This window comes from Ursus americanus, chromosome X, assembly GCF_024610735.1.
Source record: "Ursus americanus isolate L20-20 chromosome X, mUrsAme1.1.p, whole genome shotgun sequence".
In the NCBI taxonomy this organism is placed as follows: domain Eukaryota; kingdom Metazoa; phylum Chordata; class Mammalia; order Carnivora; family Ursidae; genus Ursus; species Ursus americanus.
Genome location: NC_142164.1, coordinates 44,188,263 through 44,207,413, shown reverse-complemented (window position 1 = coordinate 44,207,413; position 19,151 = coordinate 44,188,263). Strand labels below are relative to the sequence as shown.

General features: G+C 37.4%; 1 protein-coding gene across 1 annotated transcript; it reads left to right on the top strand.

Annotated features, from left to right (window-relative positions):
* The first annotated feature begins 12,893 nt into the window (after positions 1–12,893).
* On the top strand, positions 12,894–15,568 carry LOC123787042 (melanoma antigen preferentially expressed in tumors-like). The gene is made up of 3 exons (XM_045789466.1): positions 12,894–13,189; positions 13,640–14,242; positions 15,055–15,568. Exons 1-3 carry the CDS (start codon positions 12,894–12,896, stop codon positions 15,566–15,568), a joined length of 1,413 nt encoding a protein of 470 aa, XP_045645422.1.
* Positions 15,569–19,151: the final 3,583 nt, after the last annotated feature.

Here is a 19,151-nt window from a genome sequence, read left to right as displayed (position 1 = left end):
GATCTGCACCAAGACCGTGGTGGCTTCCCCTCAGTACAAGTGGAACTCCAGTCTGACTTCTCAGTTGTTTTCTGTTCAGGATTCTCTGTGCAGTATTTGACATTAGGCTGGGAAAATGTCCTGTCCTTTAAGGGAGGAATAACAGGCTTTCTCATTATCCCTGTCTGGGTTTTTTTAGCATTTTTTTTCTGGATACCCTAAGCACTTCAACTGTCCATCACCCATTAAAAGAGTGATACTGAGTTCATGATGAATTAAAGATTTATATCTTAAACAACTTATGGTAAATAGTATTGACAGGGCTTATTCCTTTTGACAGAAGTACAATCTAAAGCACAGTGTGGCTTAAGATGACTTCTTGGAAATCACAAAATAGCTTTAAGAAAGAGACTGGGAAGAGCCCCAGATCTCCTGACCCTCAAGTCTATAACTTACAGTCAATGGTAATTATTATGTGCTATCTGAATGAACACCAACACCCACCAACAGCCTGAGGAAGGTCACATCAGTTGCTATTCTCATTTTAAGGATGGATAATAAAATCTTGGGAGAGTTAATATCTGTCCAAGGTCATGAAGCTACTAGGTGCTAAAGCCATAAGGCCAGGGATTCAATCTTAAGATATCTGATACCATTGTCCCATATACCAAACGATGACATTGTACTGCAAAAAGTAAAACAATCATGGCCCATCTACTGCTTTATCTACAATTAGGGTTAAAGAAAGAATTGTTAAAGGAAAAAAAAAACACAGAAAAACAAAGCAAAAAACTAAAGCAAAGCAAAAACAGGCAAAAATGAAACTATGATCACATGCTAAGTGTCATGAGGAAGAGTAAGACTTTTCTGATAAGGTGACCTGAAATATGAATTAAGTAAGGAGGTGGTTATAGGGATATCTGAAGGCGGGCTGTTACAGGAAAGCACAGAGAAAGGCATGGAAGCATGCCGAGTGAATTAGTGTTAGAGGAACGAAAAAGAGGCTAGTGTAGTTGGAGAAAATCTTACTTATTCATCCAACAAATATTCAAGTATACATTGATCTAGGAGCTACTATAGGCACTTAGGATACATTAATGAACAGTAAACACAGATTTATGCTCTCCTGGAATTTATATTGTTCCACCACAGAGGATGCATGGTTAAAAAACCAAAAAAAACAAAAAAACAAAAAAAACGAAAAACAAAAACCATCATATGAATAAAATATATTGTATTCCAAAAGGTAGTAAATAATGTGGAAAAGAAAAAGAAACAAATAAGGAAGAAGTGGAGTTAGGAGTGTGAGGTGAGGGAAACTTAAAAAGTATTAGCTATTCTTGTAATTGATAGGACTTTTATTGGGTGGAAGTTTTCTCTTTTGTGTTGCTTTTGTCAGGTGTCAATGTAAATGCTATGCTGGTTTCACTGCACAGAGGTCAGAACACACTTTCCCTATCTTTGGTGGGAACTCAACTTGTTGTTCATTATATCAGAACACCTGATACACTAATATCTGACGGTTTTTTTGTCATCAACTGGCGAGTTTAAAGTTAACACCCCCTGCTGTAGAGGCAAGAGTTTAAAGTAACACCCCCTGCTGTATAGCCAAGAGTTGTTTAAAGTTAACACCCCCCACTCTATAGCCAATAAATTTGGACATTAGTTCTCTGGGGTTGAGACCCGGCCTGGTAGAAACTCTGACCAGGGGCAGACACGTTGTGCCTTGCTTTCCACCCAAGAAGATTTAAACAGGTGGAGCGAGCACAAAATCATAACCCTTTCACTTTGGTAGAGCTGAACTGAGCTCCATTTCTCAGGGCGGGTCTGAAGTCTGGTTCCGCCTTCCAGTACAGAATTGATTGAGCCACATGGGGTCACGTGACCTAAGTTCTGCCAATTGAAGTTCTCTCCCAGCTAGTTTAACTTTGGAAAGGAACCATTAAGACGCCGAGCGTTACCAAACCTGCCTCCTGTTTTTAGCAAGTTACTGGGAGAAGGTAAAGGGCTCCTGTTGCTGAGGTCTTGGATTGCACCCAAGGTTTTTCCAAGTCTTCGTCCAATTAGGTAAATTACAGCAGTATCCTTTCTATAAATTACACCTATATTGGCCTAATTTACCGAGGGTCAAGGTTTAGGGATTAATTTTTTTTAAAAAGGCAATCCAGTTGGATTGCTCAGTGGTCTACTTTCCTCTCCACCCTGTTGTGCATCCCCCATCCTAACGTATGATTCAAGTCAGTTGTGTGGCTAATCATTTCATGTTCTCTCTTTGAAATCCCCTTCTCTTCTTCAAAAAAGTTATAATTCTCTTTTACATCTTAGTTTTGCTTGCAGTTAGTTTTGTTATCCTAGCCTTTAAATTGTAAATAGTGAAATAAATGTATCTATTGCATTTCATTTCTTTTATACTTAAAAATGCTTTTCTCTTCTAAAGAGCAAATAAATATTCATCTACATCTTGGAGATGGCTGCAGTTTCATTTCTTATAATGGACTTTCTAAAGCAGTTTGAATTCATTTTTAATGGATGATGTGATATGAGCATTTGTCCATCTTTCTAATTATCCTCCTAACTATATTTGGTTGGTTCGATTGTTGTTAAACAGTGTCAGTTACAGAATAACCCTTCTTTTAACCCTTGATTTTTATCTCTTTTTAATTTTAAAATAATTTTAGACACAGAAAGGTTGGAAAAACAGCACAGAAAGTTTTCACCCAGATTTCCCATTAGTGTCTTATATTACCTTAGAAAAATTATAAGAACTATGAAATTAACCCTGCCTGATTCAGTACTATTAACAAATCTACATACTTTATTTGAATTTTACCAGTTGTCCCACTAATGTCCTTTTTCTATTCCAGGATCCCATTCAGGATACCACATTGCATGTGGCTATCATTTCTCCTTAGTCTCCTTGAGGCTGACAGTTTATGTCTTTCTGGGTCTTTCACAGCCCTGATGTTTTGAAAATACTGGTGAAGTGTTTTATAGAATATCTGTCAATTTGGATTTGTCTGATGTTTTCTTCCGATTAGATTGAAGTTATACATTTTTGGCAAGAATACCTGTTTTATTCTCTTCCACTCCACCCACTGATGATAGAGGGATTTCCACTCTGTTGTTATGGGACTGGCTGAGCACATGACACTGGACACACTGAACAGATGAATTCACAGGAGGTTATTAGTAACATTTACTCATAGTCTTGGGGAGGAGGACACCACATGCCAGGTAGAGCCACACAGGTTACGCTCTGGAAGAGAGTGACCAATTGGGGCTGTTGGGGGGCAGTATTACAGTAACAAGAAGATGAAATGACCCTTGGGTCACATGGAAAGTTATGATTGGTTTGTTCGAATAATTCTGGTGGGGAACTAAAGCCCATCACTCAGGTATAAGCAGGCTCTGTACTTAGTTTCCATGACAAGAAGGGTTCTTTGTCAAGGGGGACTTATTTGTGGGAGCACAATAGGGAAGGGAACATGTGTTTAGGCCATTTGAGGCCCTCTGGGTTTTTCCCAGATGTCAAGGCATACATTTGATTGAGACTTAATTTTAGGTTTTATACACTATACTGAACATGTAATTTTGTTCCCTTTCCATGCATGATGTCGTGGGGTACTTGATGTCCATATGTTCTATTACTAGTCATATTCATCTTGATCACTTGATTAAGGTGGTGGCAGTTATTTTGTTCCATTGTAATGGTGCTTTTTCCCATTTATAAGTAATAAATATTGTGTAGGAAATACTTTGAGTATAAAGATATTGTTTCTTCTCAGGCTTTTACTCACTACTTTTAGAATCCGTCTGAGGATCTTGCCTACAACAGTTATTACTCAATGGTGACTTTCTATTTTCCTCATTCTTACTACATTTATTTATCGGAATTCTTCTGAAAAGCCATTTTTTTCTCCTCCATTTATTAATTTTATATGTTTTTAAATTATTTATAAAAATTAGTTTATAAAATATATTTCAAATTATTGATTCAAGTAATTATATCAATATTGACTCATGAATCACTATGTTGCACTAGTTTTTGATATGTTATAATCAAATTATATGCTTATTTATTTTACTCTTCAAATCATTCCAGCTTTGGTCACTGGGAACTCCTTTTGGTTGGTTCTGTGTTCTTTCAAAATGACCCTATCCTTTTTTGTGTACTTCCTTCCTCACCGGCATAATAAGACGTTCATATTCATCTTGTGTTTTTTTTCCCCTCACTGCAGCCCTGGAATCAAGCTATTTCTCTAAGGAGCCCCATTTCCTTTCTTGAAGAACGACATTTAGAAACCAATACCTCAATGTGTGATCATTGCTACTAGGGTTTCATTGCTGCTAGGCCCTCTCCATCAACAAAGGTAGGAAATATCTGGTACGTATATGCCTGTACTTACAGATATAGCTGTATTCATTTCTGTACCTACCTATATGTATAGATATTAAAGTTCAAGAGTTCAGACTGATAATTCTGATTTCAATCCATTTTAGCTTTATTTTTAACTTCTTTCTCTGACCTAGCTCTCGTTATCTACAATATTTACTCATTTGTTCATTCCTGGTGTATGTATAAAGTAGTTGGGGAAATGTTAAGCAATACACCTGTTAGAAATAGGTTTGCTAATGTGTATTTATGAACATTTCTTTTTGTCTTTAGCCTCGGAGGATGCAATCAAAATACTTTTTCCCCAAGTTTCTTAGTTTAGCTATGTTCTTCCTCATCTCTTTAGTGAGGTTAATATAGTCATTTGTAATATAGTTAGATTAATCTGTTGTTGTTTGTATTTGAAGTAGTGTTCCTCCTACATCCTGGCTGATTTTGTTGTTTGTTTTTGTGTATGATGTGTGATTGAATCTTTTATTTTTTCCCAAATGTCTCAGTTGGTTCAGCACCATTTATTAAATGTCCATCTTTGCCCCAGTGATTTTACATGCCCTTTTATCATCTACTCAAATTTCCACATGTTCTTGGGCATTTTGGGGGGTTTTCTATTGCATTTTATGGGGTTGTTGTTTATTCATGTGCCAGTACCACAATGTTGTCATTACATAGGCTTTATAGTATGTTTTACTGTCTGGTATCATTACCTCTCTCTCATAGGTTTTTTCTTTCACTTATATCCTGGTTATTCTTGCATTTTTTAAAATAAATGAACTTTATTATCAACTTGTCTAACTGCATAAAAGTGTTTGCTGATATTTTTGAGATTGTATTAAATTTATACATTAACAGGGATAATTCACATTTTTAAAAGTGTTGAGTTATTCTATCCAAGGACAGTGAATATATTTTCATTTATTCAAGTTTCCCCTGTGTCCTTCAGGAGTGTTTTATATTTAAAAAAAAGAGAGAGAGAAAGAGGTAGACAAACCAAGAAACAGACTCTTAACTTTAGAGAACAAACTGATAGTTACCATAGGAGAGGTGTGTGGGGGGATGGGTTAAGTAGATAATGGGCAATAAAGAGTGCACTTGTGATGAGCACAAGGTATTGTATGGAAGTGTTGCGTCACTATATTGTACACTTGAAACTCATATTACACTGTATGTTAACTGGAATTTAAATTAACACTTAAAATTTTCCTTATGTAGATGTTCCTATTAAGTTTATCCCTATGTATTTAATCTTTTTTGTTGCTATTGCATATAAGATGTTTTCTAAAAATGTGACCTCCAGCTGGATTGTGTGTGCACGTGTGTATGTTTGTATGTATAAAAACTATTGATTTTTGTATGTTAACTTTATATCCTGCTACGTTATTGATTTATTTTATTGCTTACATTAATTTGCCATTGTTTCTTTAGGACTTTTTGTTTTTATAAGTGTACTATATTATCTGCATATTTGGATGGCTTTACTTCTTGTTATCCATTCTTTTTAATTTTTTTAAATTTAAATTCAATTAGCCAACACATAGTACATCATTAGGTTTTGATTAATGTTCAGTGATTTATCAGTTGCGTATAACACTCAATGCTCATCACATCACGTGCCCTCCTTAATGCCCATCCCCCAGTTACCCCCGCCCCCCACCTCCCTTTCTACAACCCTCAGTCTGTTTCCCTGGAGTCAAGAGTCTCTCATGGTTTGTCTCCCTCTCTGATTTCTTCCCATTCAGTTTTTCCTCCCTTCCCCTATTGTTCTCTGCACTATTCCTTATATTCCACATATGAGTGAAACCATATGATAATTGTCTTTCTCTGATTGACTTATTTCACTTAGCATAATACCCTTGTTATCCATTCTTATACATCTAATTGATTTCTCTAGTCACCTAATATATATAGTACAAGATTGAATAGGAATGAAGTTGTGGGCATACTTTCCTTGTTCCTAACCTTAATGGAAAACCTGTAGTGGTACCCCGTTAAATAAAATATTAGCATTAAGAATTCATTGAAGATCTTTTATCATATTAAGAAGACATTGCCTGATTCCTATTTTCTTGAGGTTTTTTTTTCCCTTTTTAAAAACATGAATGGGTGTTGAATTTTCCCACAGGTTTGTTTAGTATATATGGTGATAATAACGTGGTATTTGTGCTTAACTGTATTACTGTGGTGAATGATATAAATGAAATTCCTAATATAGAACCAATCTCGTATTAATGAAATAAATCCCACTAGGTAACAGTTTGTTGGTTTCTAAATGTATTGTTGGATGTTTGCTAACATTGTATTATTTTTGTATCTATGTATTTTTTTTTTAAAGATTTTATTTATTTATTTGACAGAGATAGAGACAGCCAGCGAGAGAGGGAACACAAGCAGGGGGAGTGGGAGAGGAAGAAGCAGGCCCATAGCAGAGGAGCCTGATGTGGGGCTCGATCCCATAACGCCGGGATCACGCCCTGAGCCGAAGGCAGACGCTTAACCGCTGTGCCACCCAGGCGCCCCTGTATCTATGTATTAACTGTCAATGTCATACTTGCTTCATAAAAGGGGTTAAGGAATGTTCATTCCTTTTAAGTGCTCTTGAATAATTTATAGAAAATCAGTACTATCTGATCTTTTATGGATTACTAGAATTCACCTGTAAAACCATTTGAGTGGTACTTCTTAGGGGTAATTTCTTTTTTGTTTTGTTTTTTTTGGGGGGGGAGTGACAGAGGGAGAGGGAGAGAGAGAATCTTAAGCAGGGCTTGATCTAATGACCTTGAGATCATGATCTGAGCAGAAATCAACAGTCTGTCCCTTAACTGACTGAGCCATTCAGGCGCGCCCTAGGGTTAATTTCTTAATAACTTTCTCCCTCTCTTCTATGAAAAATGCCTAATTTAACCTTTCTAACACTAAAGTCAGAATTTTGGCCATCTGTACTTCTCTAGGAAATGATCTGTTTCATGTAGAATTTCAAATTTATTTGCATAGAAGTTTGCAAATAATGTATTGTATTTTCTTTTTCTGTTTCAATGGTTATTTTTCCTTTGCCATTTATTATTTTGTATATTTGTGCCCTCTCTTCCTTTATCAAGCTAGCTAGTGGTTTCTCTATTTTAAAAAGCAGAATTTTGATTTTTTAAATTTTTTTAAAAGATTTTTATTTATTCATTTGAGAGAGAGAGAGAGGGAGCACAAGCAGGGGAAGTGGCAGAGGGAGAAGCAGGCTCCTCTTAGAGCAGGGAGCCTGATATGGGGCTCGATCTCAGGACCCTGGGATCATGACCTGAGCCGAAGGCAGACACTTAACCAACTGAGCCACTGAGGCACCCTGATTTTTAAAATTTTATATTTCATTCATTTCTGCTTTAATATTTATTATTTCTTCCCTTGTGGTTTTTTTTTTGTTTACTCAGTTGTTTCCTATTTTTGTAGTTTTTAAAATCCATTTGCATGATAAATATTTCTCCATTCCCTCACTTTCAATCTGCAGGTGTCTTTAGGTATAAAATGAGTCTCTTGTAGGCAGCATATAGATACCTTGTTTTTCTTTTAATCAATTCTGACATCCTATGTCTTTTGATTGGAGTGGTTGTTCCATTTACATTCAAAGTAGTTATTGATAGATATGTATTTAGTGCCATTTTATTACTTGTTTTATCATTGTTTCTGGAAATTTTCTCTAATCCTTTCTTGTCTTTATCACTTTTGAACTCTCTTTTCCACTCAAAGTATCACCTTTAATATTTCTTGCAGGGCTGGTTTAGTGGTCATGAACTCCTTTAATTTTTGTGGAGATACTTGTAAACTATCTCTCTTTCTATTCTGAATGATAGCCTTGCTGGGTAGAGTATTCTTGGCCACAGATTTTTCCCATTCAGCACATTGAATATATTATGCCTCTCCCTTCTGGCTTGCCAAGTGTCTTTTGGAAAATCTCCAGCTAGCCTTATAAATTTTCCCTTGTAAGTTATGGACTTTTGTCAAGTTACTTTTAAGATTTTTTTTTCTTTTTTGCTGTATTTTGCATGTTTAATTATAATATGTCTTGGTGTTGGCCTGCTTTCATTGATTTTGATGGGAGTTCCCTGTGCCTCCTGGTTCTGGATGCCTGTTTCCTCCCCCAGATCAAGGAAGTTTTCAGTTATTATTTCCTCAAATAAATTTTCTGCCCCCCTTTTCTCTCTCTTTTTCTTCTGGGACTCCTATTATACAAAAAATATTACTTTTGATTGAGTTACTGAGTTCTCTAAGTCTGTTCTTGTGTTTCATAATTCTTTCTTTTTCAGCTTCATTATTTTCCATTATTTTATCTTCTATATCACTTATTTGTTCCTCTGCTTCTTCTATTCTTTTGTTCATTGCATCAAGTGTCTTTTAAATCTGTTATTTTGTTTTCATTTCTGACTGTTTTTTAACTCTTTTATCTCTGCAGTAAGGACCTCCCTAAAATTTTCCATTCTTTTCTCAATTCCAGTGAGTATCCTTATGATTGTTGCTTTAAATTCTCCATCCACCATGTTACTTATATCTGTTTTGCTTAGATCTCTGGCCATGACTGTATCTTGTTCTTCATTGGGGATGAATTCCTCCATCTTTGCATTTTGTCTAAGACTCTGCCTTCTTTTTTGTGTTAGAAAAGCCAGTTATGTCTCCTGCTCCTAAAAGTAATGGACCTATGAAGAAGAGTCATGTAGTGCCTAGGGCCTGCTGCTTCAGGAAGTGTCTCTGGTGTGTGCTGCATGTGCTCTACTGTTGTGTTTTGGCTGCTCTATACTTCAGGCCAGTCATCTACAGAGTCTCTCCTTGCCTGCTGTGGGTAGTGTTTGGTCCCTGGCCTGAATGTGGCAAGTTTTAACTATCTGTTCTCTGGTCTGCTTTTGAAATGAGACTGGACACCTCCTTCACCAGACTTGAGGCCCTGAAGAACACTCTGGTTAGGAGATGTGGTTTGGGCAGGGGTTTGTGCTGGCCTTCTGTGGTAGGGGCCTGCCACAGTGGGACTGAGGCAAGCATGCCTGGGATGGGTAGTTCCATAGGAATGCAGGGAGGTGGGACTTGGTGTAAGCAAGGTAGGCAGATAGTGTCAGCAGTGCACTGCTTCTGATAGGTGGCTCTATGTTTATGCTGAGCTGCAGGGGAGGGAAATGGTGCTGGCCAGCTCCTTTATCCCAGAGAAGTGTCTCTGTGAATGCTGCCTCTGAGGGATGCACTCTGAGAGGAGTGAATCATCTCCCCATTGTGTGCCTCAGATACTCTTCGGAGTGCAATTTCTACACTGTCTGCCCCTGGGTTTGCCTGCCTTCTCTCCAGAGTAGCACAGTGTCCAGGCTTTATCCCAGCCAAGCCCACTGACCTTTAAAACTCCAGGCTTTAAGGCCCTGTGGTTGCAAGAACTCATAGTTCAGACCCTCTCATTTTTCAAGCCCATGGCTTTGGGGAAGCATTCTCCTTTTCTTTTCCCCTGTGTGCTCCTCTATCTTTTGCCCTTCTCTGTGACCATGTCTCCCTCTACTCTGCAGCACCTGTGATCCATTTCTCTCCTAAACCCCATCTCCATACTTTCTGCCTTCTTTGATGTGGCCTCTTCTCTCCCTTTAGTTGTGGCATTTGTTCTGTCAATCTTCTGGTCGACTTCTGGAGTATTCAGGATGATTTGATAGTTATCTAGTTGTGTTCATGGGATGAGGTGGGCATAGGGTCCTCCTACTCCACTGCCATCCTCCTACCAAGCTTTGTATCTCCTTTTTAACTTAACATTTTTTAAATAGAGGATTTAAAAACTTTTGCAGGTGGAAAGCCCTTTCTGTTTTCCATTTTGTTAGTAAGTTTAACTTTTGTTGCATGATTAGACTGTTTGTAAATATTTCTGTTTTATGGAAATTAATGATGCTGTTTCTCTGAAATTTATCAATTTTGACAAGAAAATATATTCTGTGTTCTCTGTCTCTCTCTCTTTCTCTGTGTGTGTAAAATATATGGTGTGCCTTATTGATTATGTTGTTTACATATATGTTTATGTTTTTTACATCTTCATTCTTTTCTTATACCACTTGATCTGTCTTGTACTGAGACTGGTTTCTTAAATCTCCTATTATTACTGTTTTTTAAAAATCTAAGTCTCCTTTCCCTTTTGCTTTATAACAGCGGTTGCTGTGTTACTTGGTGAGTAAATTCCTAAGTGTTATATCATTATTGTGAATCTTGGCTTTTATCATCAAAACATATTCTTCATTATGTTTAATGCTTTTTAAAAAATTATCCTTAACCATTTGTTTTCTTAATAGTTAACTATCTGGTCCATTCTTTGTCCCCCCCACTCATATCATTTAATACTCACCTACTGCATTATGGCAAAAAGTTTACCCTATTTTCTTCTGTTTTTCTCCTTACTCTCATTTTTAGTTGCATTATTTCTGTTTTTCTTTTCACAACATGAAGCGTTTGTACATTAGTCTTTCCTCTTTTCCCCTACCTTGATTTTAGTATTAGATGTTAAAATCAGAGATTTTGGTGACATTTTCCCTGTCATCACATGTAGGTTCACATTCTCAGTTCATCTTTTAGAAGATTACTTGACAAACATTCTGTAAAGAGATATTTGGTAAATATTTTAAGCTTTGGGCTGCAGTGTCTCTGTTATAAGAGCTTTGCCATTGTAGTACAAAAACATCCATAAATAATACATAAATGGTTGATCTTGGCTTTGTTCCAATAAAACTTTATTTTCAAAATCAAGCAGTGGACTAGATTTGGCATAATCTGGCCACAATTTGCAGACCCCTGCTCTAGTAGATTCCTGAGGAAGGACTGAGGGGTGGAGAGTTTCCTGAGTTCCTGTATGTTGAAAAACTGTTTTTCTGTAGGCTGTGATAGTTGAAGAACACTCCAGCTCAATATAAAATTTTTACTTCAGATTTTTAAAAACAAATTTTATTATTGAAGTGTAGTTGACATACACTGTTATATTAGTTTCAGGTGTAAAACATAATGATTTGATAGTTCTGTACATTATGCAATGCTCAACACAAGAAGTATAGGTATGATATGTCACCATACAATGTTATTACGATATTATTGATTATATTCACTATGCTGTACTTTTATTTTTAGTACATTTCTGTTTTTATATTTTTGAAAACATTCTGATTCGAGGTAGGTTTCATATCCTCAAAATCTTGCTTGAGTGTTTAATTCTGTTTGGAGTGTTGGCTCAGAGTCTCCTGATTCATGGTTGATTAATATGTGTGAAGTTTGTTTCCTCATCTTTTCTGCAATGTTTTTATATGGAATTCCCTTTCCTTTTGTTCGTTTGTATGATATTTAGTAGTTTCACAAGAGTCTTAGTTTAATGATGTCCTTTTCTGTCATTATAGCAAAGTCCAGATCCTTTATTTATTTTGTATGTTTGTTTTGGTAATGGAGGGAGTTATGGGTGCTCTGATTTTGTGGTTCTTTTATGTCTTGCAAGATCCTTCCTCTCCCTCTTTTGTTTCTTTTCCCTGTCACACCCAGTTGCTAAAGGGTGCTTCTCCCTTCCTTTTTGCCTTTACTCTTTTCTAGAAGTTATGTCTTTTCAAAGACTAATCCTTTAAATCATTCTCACCTCTTTACATGCTCCTAATTTGGAGTCCCTTTTCTGGGTTCCCTGCTCTCGTCTTCCAGGACATCTTTTTTAGACTTGTTTTGTGCATAGTCATTCTGCTATAGTTTTAGATCAACTTTAAGCTCCTCACCATCTTTCTTCTTCTGTATCTCCTATAGCTTTCTTGGTCTCTCTTTGCTTGCCACAAAGCCTAGTAATGGGAGTGTAACAGATTGTGTGCTGGGATTTTATGATTTTTTTACTTGAAATTATTTTTGAAGTTTGGCATTTTCCATTTTATTTTATTGTTTTAGAGAGAGAGAGAGAAAGTGAGCATGAGTGGGGGAGGGGCAGAGGAAGAGAGAGAGGGAGCATCTTAAGCAGGCTCCATGCCCAGTGTGGAGCCCAATGCAGGGTTTGATCTCACAACCCTGAGATCATGACCTGAGCTGAAATCAAGAGTCGGACACTTAACTGACTGAGCCACTCAGGCTCCTCTGGCACTTTCCATTTTAAAGTAGTGATAAGGGTGTGGCTTTTATGCAGATTTACATTTTCCTTCTTACTGGTTTATATCCTTTTGGGAGGAAATATTGGAAAGAAAGCAACTGGGTGGTTAACATTGTGTTCTGCTAACTTACCTCTGATTTCTAATGGCATTTTATCTTATGTAAATATATATATATATAGTGTGTGTGTGTATGTGTATGTGTGAGTATATATATGTGTGTGTATGTATATATGCATGCACATATATACTTAGACACACATAGAAGTCTATTTTTATTCTGTTTCTATAGTAGAAGTCACCTGAGTTGGCTCTCTGATTCACCATATGTTTATTCAATAACTGTCTTGTTCATAGCTAATCTTGGAAGCAAATGAGACTGTAGATATCTTTTCAGGATTTCTAAATATTCCTCACCCTGAAGCACATTCATGAAGATGGACCAAAAGGCCATAGCCACGCTGCTAGAGCTTGCTGCAAAAAGTCTGCTGAGTAATGAGCCTGCGGCTATCCATGCCCTGGAAGAACTCCCAAGAGACCTCTTTGTTCCCTTGTTCATTGAGGCCTTCTTGGGAGGGCATAAGAAGATAGTAAAAGCAATGGTGAAAGCTTGGCCCTTTCACTGTCTCCATATTGGGGCACTGAGTGTACAAGAGTCATACTATGAAATCTTGGAAGCCATGATTGGTGGTCTGCAGATCCTCCCTGACCAGAATTCTTCCTCTTGGTAAGCTTATGTCCAGTAGAAACATAGTCAGTCAGCAGAAGGGTATGCTAGAGCCTGGGGCAGGGAGATACTTAAGAGTCTCCCAAAGTAGCCAGTGGTGAGTTCTGAAGATCTCTGTGGGACTATTGGTCCAGTACTTGGGGTTACCTTAGGGACTCCAGTGTCTTACAGGCTTGATTATAGAATAGAGGTCATTGAGGTGGTGGATCTATCTCCTGAGTGTGATTACATAGAAGGACATGGGTGTTGAGACTGGGGAGGACCAGAGGTGAAGAAAATATGGGTAAAGAGTGAAAGATGCTAAATTTGTATAAAAGGACTTCCTGGTGAATGGTATATAGAATGAATACCAGGGATAAAGAGTTCTGTTTCTGCTTCCCATCATTGATCTTGCTGGGTTATTTAAAATCAGCTACTTTTTATGTGTGTTCTCTCTTCCTCTCCTTACAGGGGGCCAAAACTGAGGATCCTAGATTTGAGGCAGGACCCAGACTGTGGGACAACATGCTCAGAGATCAGTACCACATTTCCTTTCTGTTTTCAGTCTTGTGTTTACTCTCAACACTCTATCCTTAAAACAGAAGAAGCCCAGCATAATGTCAAGTGCCTTGGAATTGTTAATTCAGAGTCTGAGCCTCCGTCAACCCAGAAACCCGTGGAATTATTAGTGGACCTTTCTTTCAATGGTACCTTGAGAACAAAGCAATTTCTTTCTTTCCTTCAGAGTAAAGTTGAGCAGAGCTTTGGGTCTTTGCACCTCTGCTGCAGAGATTTGCAGATTAATAAAATATCTGCCCACAAAAGTGTCCTGCAGTTTCTGGATCTGGGATGCATTGATCACCTGGAATTGAATCAGGCTTATCTGAATGAAGTCACCACCCTTTTGGCTCAGATGATCCACCTGAACAGCATCAGTTTGTCTAACATCTCCTTTAAACGTTGTAAAGGTGAAGACTTCAGAACTTTTCTCATCCAGCTTGGGCAACTACACAACCTCCAGGAGCTCAGCTTGGCTTTATTCTGCCTTACAGATCAACTGCATAAACTGCTCAGGTGAAGGGGTGGGGAGGAACCTGGGTTCCCTGAACACCCCATTGTTAAGACAGGAGAAGAGACCATACTTAGATATCCCAGGCTCCTTGTAACCTATTTCTCCTTCTATATCAGTGTGGGTACTGACAGGAGTTTGAAACTGGCCAGGCTAGTGAGAGGGATCTCATTGTGAGGAGACAGACAATATTTGAAAAGAAAGCTGTGTTCATTCATTCAGTTGACCGTGGGCAGACAGTATGAAAAGTTTGTAAATATATTGGTGAAAAAGACTCAGTTCTTCTTCTATTGGAGTTTATAGCTTTCTAGAGAGGAGAGGGAAGCATTCAGATGATGCACATCCCTTTGGGCTAGCCACAGTAGTTAACACTGCCAGATCTTTTTGCTCCTGTATTTCCCCCAAGGCTTAGACCCTGAATGGAGAACTTGTTTTCTGGGAGTTAGTCAAAGGGAACCCTAAGTTGGGTGTTTTCCTAGACCTATCTTCACCGAGTAAGTGAACAAGATCCATTATTGACTGTGTCGTATATACCAAGTGCATACAACTTTTCTCGCTTAATTTTTCCCATAACCATGTATAATAAATACCGTTGACACATTTTAAAGATTAAAAAACTGTATCTCAGAGGGGAAAAGTAACTTTCTCAGGGTCACAAGCCTATTAAGTTTGATTGCAAAGTCCACATTGTTAACCACTGTTGCAAAATATGTACAAATTGGTTTATTCTAGAGCCTTAGGTATCTATAGTTCAGGTCTCGCTGCCCTGATCCCATCCTCATTTTTCTGAAATAGGCTTTCTTTTTTCTCTCTACAGAATCCTGCCACCTCAGTTGGATACATTGTGTCTATCTTTTTGTGGCCTGTCTAACAGAGACATTACTGTCCTGTCCCAGAGTTCTCAGGCCTCCCACCTAAGGCTGTTGAATCTCAGTAACAACCAGATATTCTCAGAAGTTTATGAGCCCTTCCAGACTCTGTTAGAGAAGGTCTCAGGCACCCTGCAGTATCTGGAGATAAATAATTGCCTCATAACTGATTCTACTCTCTCTGCTGTCCTCCCAGCCCTGAGCCACTGTACCCACCTCCGTGTCCTTAGCTTTGCCTTCAACCCCATTACAATGCCTCTGCTCATGGGTCTTCTGCAACATTTAACATGCTTGATGGAGCTGAAGCATGTTATTTATCCTGTTCCTGTCCACTGCTATGAACAATGGAATTTTCCTGGCAGTTTGGACCGACAAAAACTTGCTGAAGTGCAGGCCCAATTGGCAGCAATGCTGCAGGTGGTAGAGAGAGATGACATGAACTGGACCACTTGTCCTGAGTGAGTTCCATAGTACAAGGAGTTGTTTCAACACTGATGTGTGACCATTAAAGCATTGGGTGTTTTGTCTGAAGTTCAAATTTGTTAGACACATAGATAAAATTCTACTGTTTGAGGAAACTGGGGTTAGGGAGATTAGATACGTAACTGACCTTTATGATTGCCTTGGGTTCTTATGAGAAATCCTATGTGAGTAAAAGGAAACAAACTATGCCCACTACCTACTGGTGGTTTTTGTTGTTGGTTGTTTTGGAGTATAGTTGACAGGTAATGTTACATTCATTTCAAGTGTACAGAATAGTGATTCAGTTTCTCTGTATGTTATGCTATGCTCACCACAAGGGGAGCTACCATATGTCACCATACAACCCTGTTACAATATCATTGGCTATATTCCCTATGCTGTGGCTTTTCCTACTGATGCTTTTATTAACATGTTGCTACCTGCTTTCCCAGGCCCAGACCTCTGGCTTGGTTATTCCGTATTTCACATACATTCACCAAATACCTGTTATGATTTAGGTACTGTTCTAGGTGCTGCAAAATATAAAGTCCTTGATCTCAAACCATTCAGAGTATAGGTAGTCCTATGATTTGTCAGTTTCTCCACTCTTTTTTAGGGCATTTAGGAAAAGTATTTACCACCCCTCCACCCCAGATTTTTTTCACTTTTTCTCTTACATACTCTGCTCAATCCATGTCAGCCTCTTTATGCTGTTGTATAACCCTCAGGCCATGGCTTAAAATGTTTCCTCCTCAGATAGATTTTTTTCTTCCTTATTCAAGTAGATTGACTCTGCTGCTGCTTTCTATTAATGTGCCATGTACATTTCCTTCATGGTATACATAATTCCATGTGTTTTTGCTCCCTCTGCTCTTCGACTAGAGTTACACTGTTCATTATGGTATACACTAGCCTATGTGGCTACTGAGCACTAGAAATTTGCTCTAAGTATTAAATGCACAGTGTATATCCAAGACTTGGTAAGAAACAAAAGATAGAGGATAATGAATCGATAACTTACTTATATTCTTCATATATTGAAATGATAATGTATGGCATGTCAGAGACCATAAAGAAAAAATGTAAATTAACTTTTTAAATATTGTTTACATTTTTAAGATTTTATTTAGTTATTTGGGAGGGTGAGGGGCAGAGGGAGAAGCAGACTCCCTGCTGAATGGGGAGCCTGATGCAGGGCTCGATCCTGGGACTCTGGGATCATGACCTGAGCTGAAGGCAGACGCTTGCTTAACTGTCTGAGCCACCCAGGCGCCCCTATATTGTTTACATTTTGTAATAATAGCACTGTATTTCAGAGGCTTGGTAAGAAAAAAATGTTAACAATTTGTTATATATTTACATGTCAAAATGATAAAACATTGTATTTCAAAAACTTATTTAGCAATCAGAATCTAAGTTTATTCCTGTCATATGTTACAATGATAACATTGAATTTCAATGACTTAGTAACAAAAAAACGAATGGAAAATAATTACTACTTTATGTATAGTTTGTCCTTGTTGAAGTGAAAACAGACTGCATTTTCAAGACTTAGTAAGAAGAATGTAAACGTAACAATGATATGCTGATGTTGTTTCCATATTGAGATGAAACATGCATTTTAAAGACTCACGAAAATTTTTAAAAATTTTTTCTTATTGCTTACAATCTTGAAATAACAAACTGCATTTCAAAGGCTTAGAGAAAAAATGTAAAAGTTGATAATTAATAAAAATAGTTAATAACTTGTTATTTCCATTTTGTGATAACACCCTGCATTTCTGACTTAGACAAACATGTTAGAATAACTAATAAGTGAATTGTATATATTGTTTCTTTGTTGAAATAACACATGGCAATAACACACGACTTCATAAAAAAGAATACAAAATTAGTAATTTCATATTGCTTACATATTGAAATAATGATATAATGTGCTGCATTTCAAAGACTTAGTATAAAATGTAAAATTAACAATTTATTCATATTGTTCCCAGGTAGAAATTATAATTTCTTTACCTTTATTAAAATTAAATTCACCGTTCCTTTTAACTTTTTCTCTGGTTTTTACTTTTTTTGGTGTGGCTCACACTGTATTTCTATTGGTCAAGATGGAACTAGACCATTAACTCCATCTGGGCAAACTGTTTCTGTTTAGTTTATGTATTAATCAAGCCTTTTTCTTTTCTGTATTTTCTGATGTTTTGACATCTAGGGCCTTGCTGACACTGGAGACTGCCTCTCCCAAGGCTAGCTAATTCCTAGGGAGTGAAAACCACTCACCTGTGAGCATGCCTTTCTTATGCAGACCAACCAATACAGAGTCCTAACCCCCAATCACCTTTATGGGCTCTCACAGGGCTTTTTTTTTTAAATAGTTAATTATAATTTTTTTTATTACATAATGTTAGTCAGCATACAGTACATCATTAGTTTTTGATATAGTGTTCTCTCACAGGGCTTTTAACACTCTGGGCTACTATTCTCCTGCCCCAATCACCACAAGTACAGGTAACAAACAACTTGGAGACAACTGCCATGCCCCAGTGCCCTCTGAAAATACTCAAACTAGCTCATTATAAGGCTGTTAAACCTTCCTTGCCTTTCGTTTCCCTTATAAATAACAATAAAGGTCAAAACTTCTAGAACACTATGCAAAGGGATAATTAGGAACATTATTCCTGTGGTGTTTACAATGTGAATGACATGTTTAGAATATTTTTTTGCCAGATTAGTGGTTCCCAATTCTTTGCTTTCAGAAGATTGGAAGAATGACCTAAATGACTTGTCAGGGAATCATTAAAAATAATTTTGGAGGAGGAGCACTTGGGTGGCTCAGGCAGTTAAGCGTCTGACTCTTGATTTCTCCTCAGGTCATGATCTCAGGACTGAGGCCCACATCGGGCTCAGTGCTGCTGAGCATGGAGCCTGCTTAGGATTCTCTCTCTCCCTCTCCCTCTGCCCCTCCCCTGCTCGCTCTCTCTCTAAAAAAAAATAATTTTGGAGGATATCATAAAACATTCAAAGAATTGACTGCTATTTCCACACAAAAATTCTCTATTACTATTTGTTAGGGTCACAGACACAGACTGACATAAGTCCAGGAATTCATTTCACTGTGTGTGTATGCCACATTTTGTTTATCCATTCATTCATACATGGTAATTCGGTTATTTTCACTTTTTGGTTATCATGAATAGAACTGCTATTAATATTTGTGTGGAAATATTTCTAAGAGTTCCTGATTTCAGTAATTTCAAATATATACCTTGAAGTGGAATGATTAGATCATATGGGAAAGCCATGTGTGATTTTTTAAACAATCACCATAATTTGTTCCATATCAAATGCACCATTTAAAATTCTCATCAGCAATGTGGTTTCCCCATATTCTGGTCAACACTTGCTATTTTCCGTTATTGTTATTGTTTTTTGGATAATAGCCATCCTAATAACTCTGGGTTGTCATTGTGGTTTTGATTTCCCTTCTAATTCTTTTTTTCTAGAAAAAGATTTTCTATGTATAAAATCATGTCATCTGCAAAGAGATAATTTTTCTTCCTTTCCAATTTGTATGCCTTTT

Coding starts and splice junctions, on each gene's coding strand:
- LOC123787042 (XM_045789466.1), top strand. CDS start 12,894: ATGAAGATGGACCAAAAGGCCATAGCCACGCTGCTAGAGCTTGCTGCA. Junction 13,190..13,639: donor GACCAGAATTCTTCCTCTTG/GTAAGCTTATGT, acceptor CTCTCCTTACAG/GGGGCCAAAACTGAGGATCC. Junction 14,243..15,054: donor CAACTGCATAAACTGCTCAG/GTGAAGGGGTGG, acceptor TTCTCTCTACAG/AATCCTGCCACCTCAGTTGG.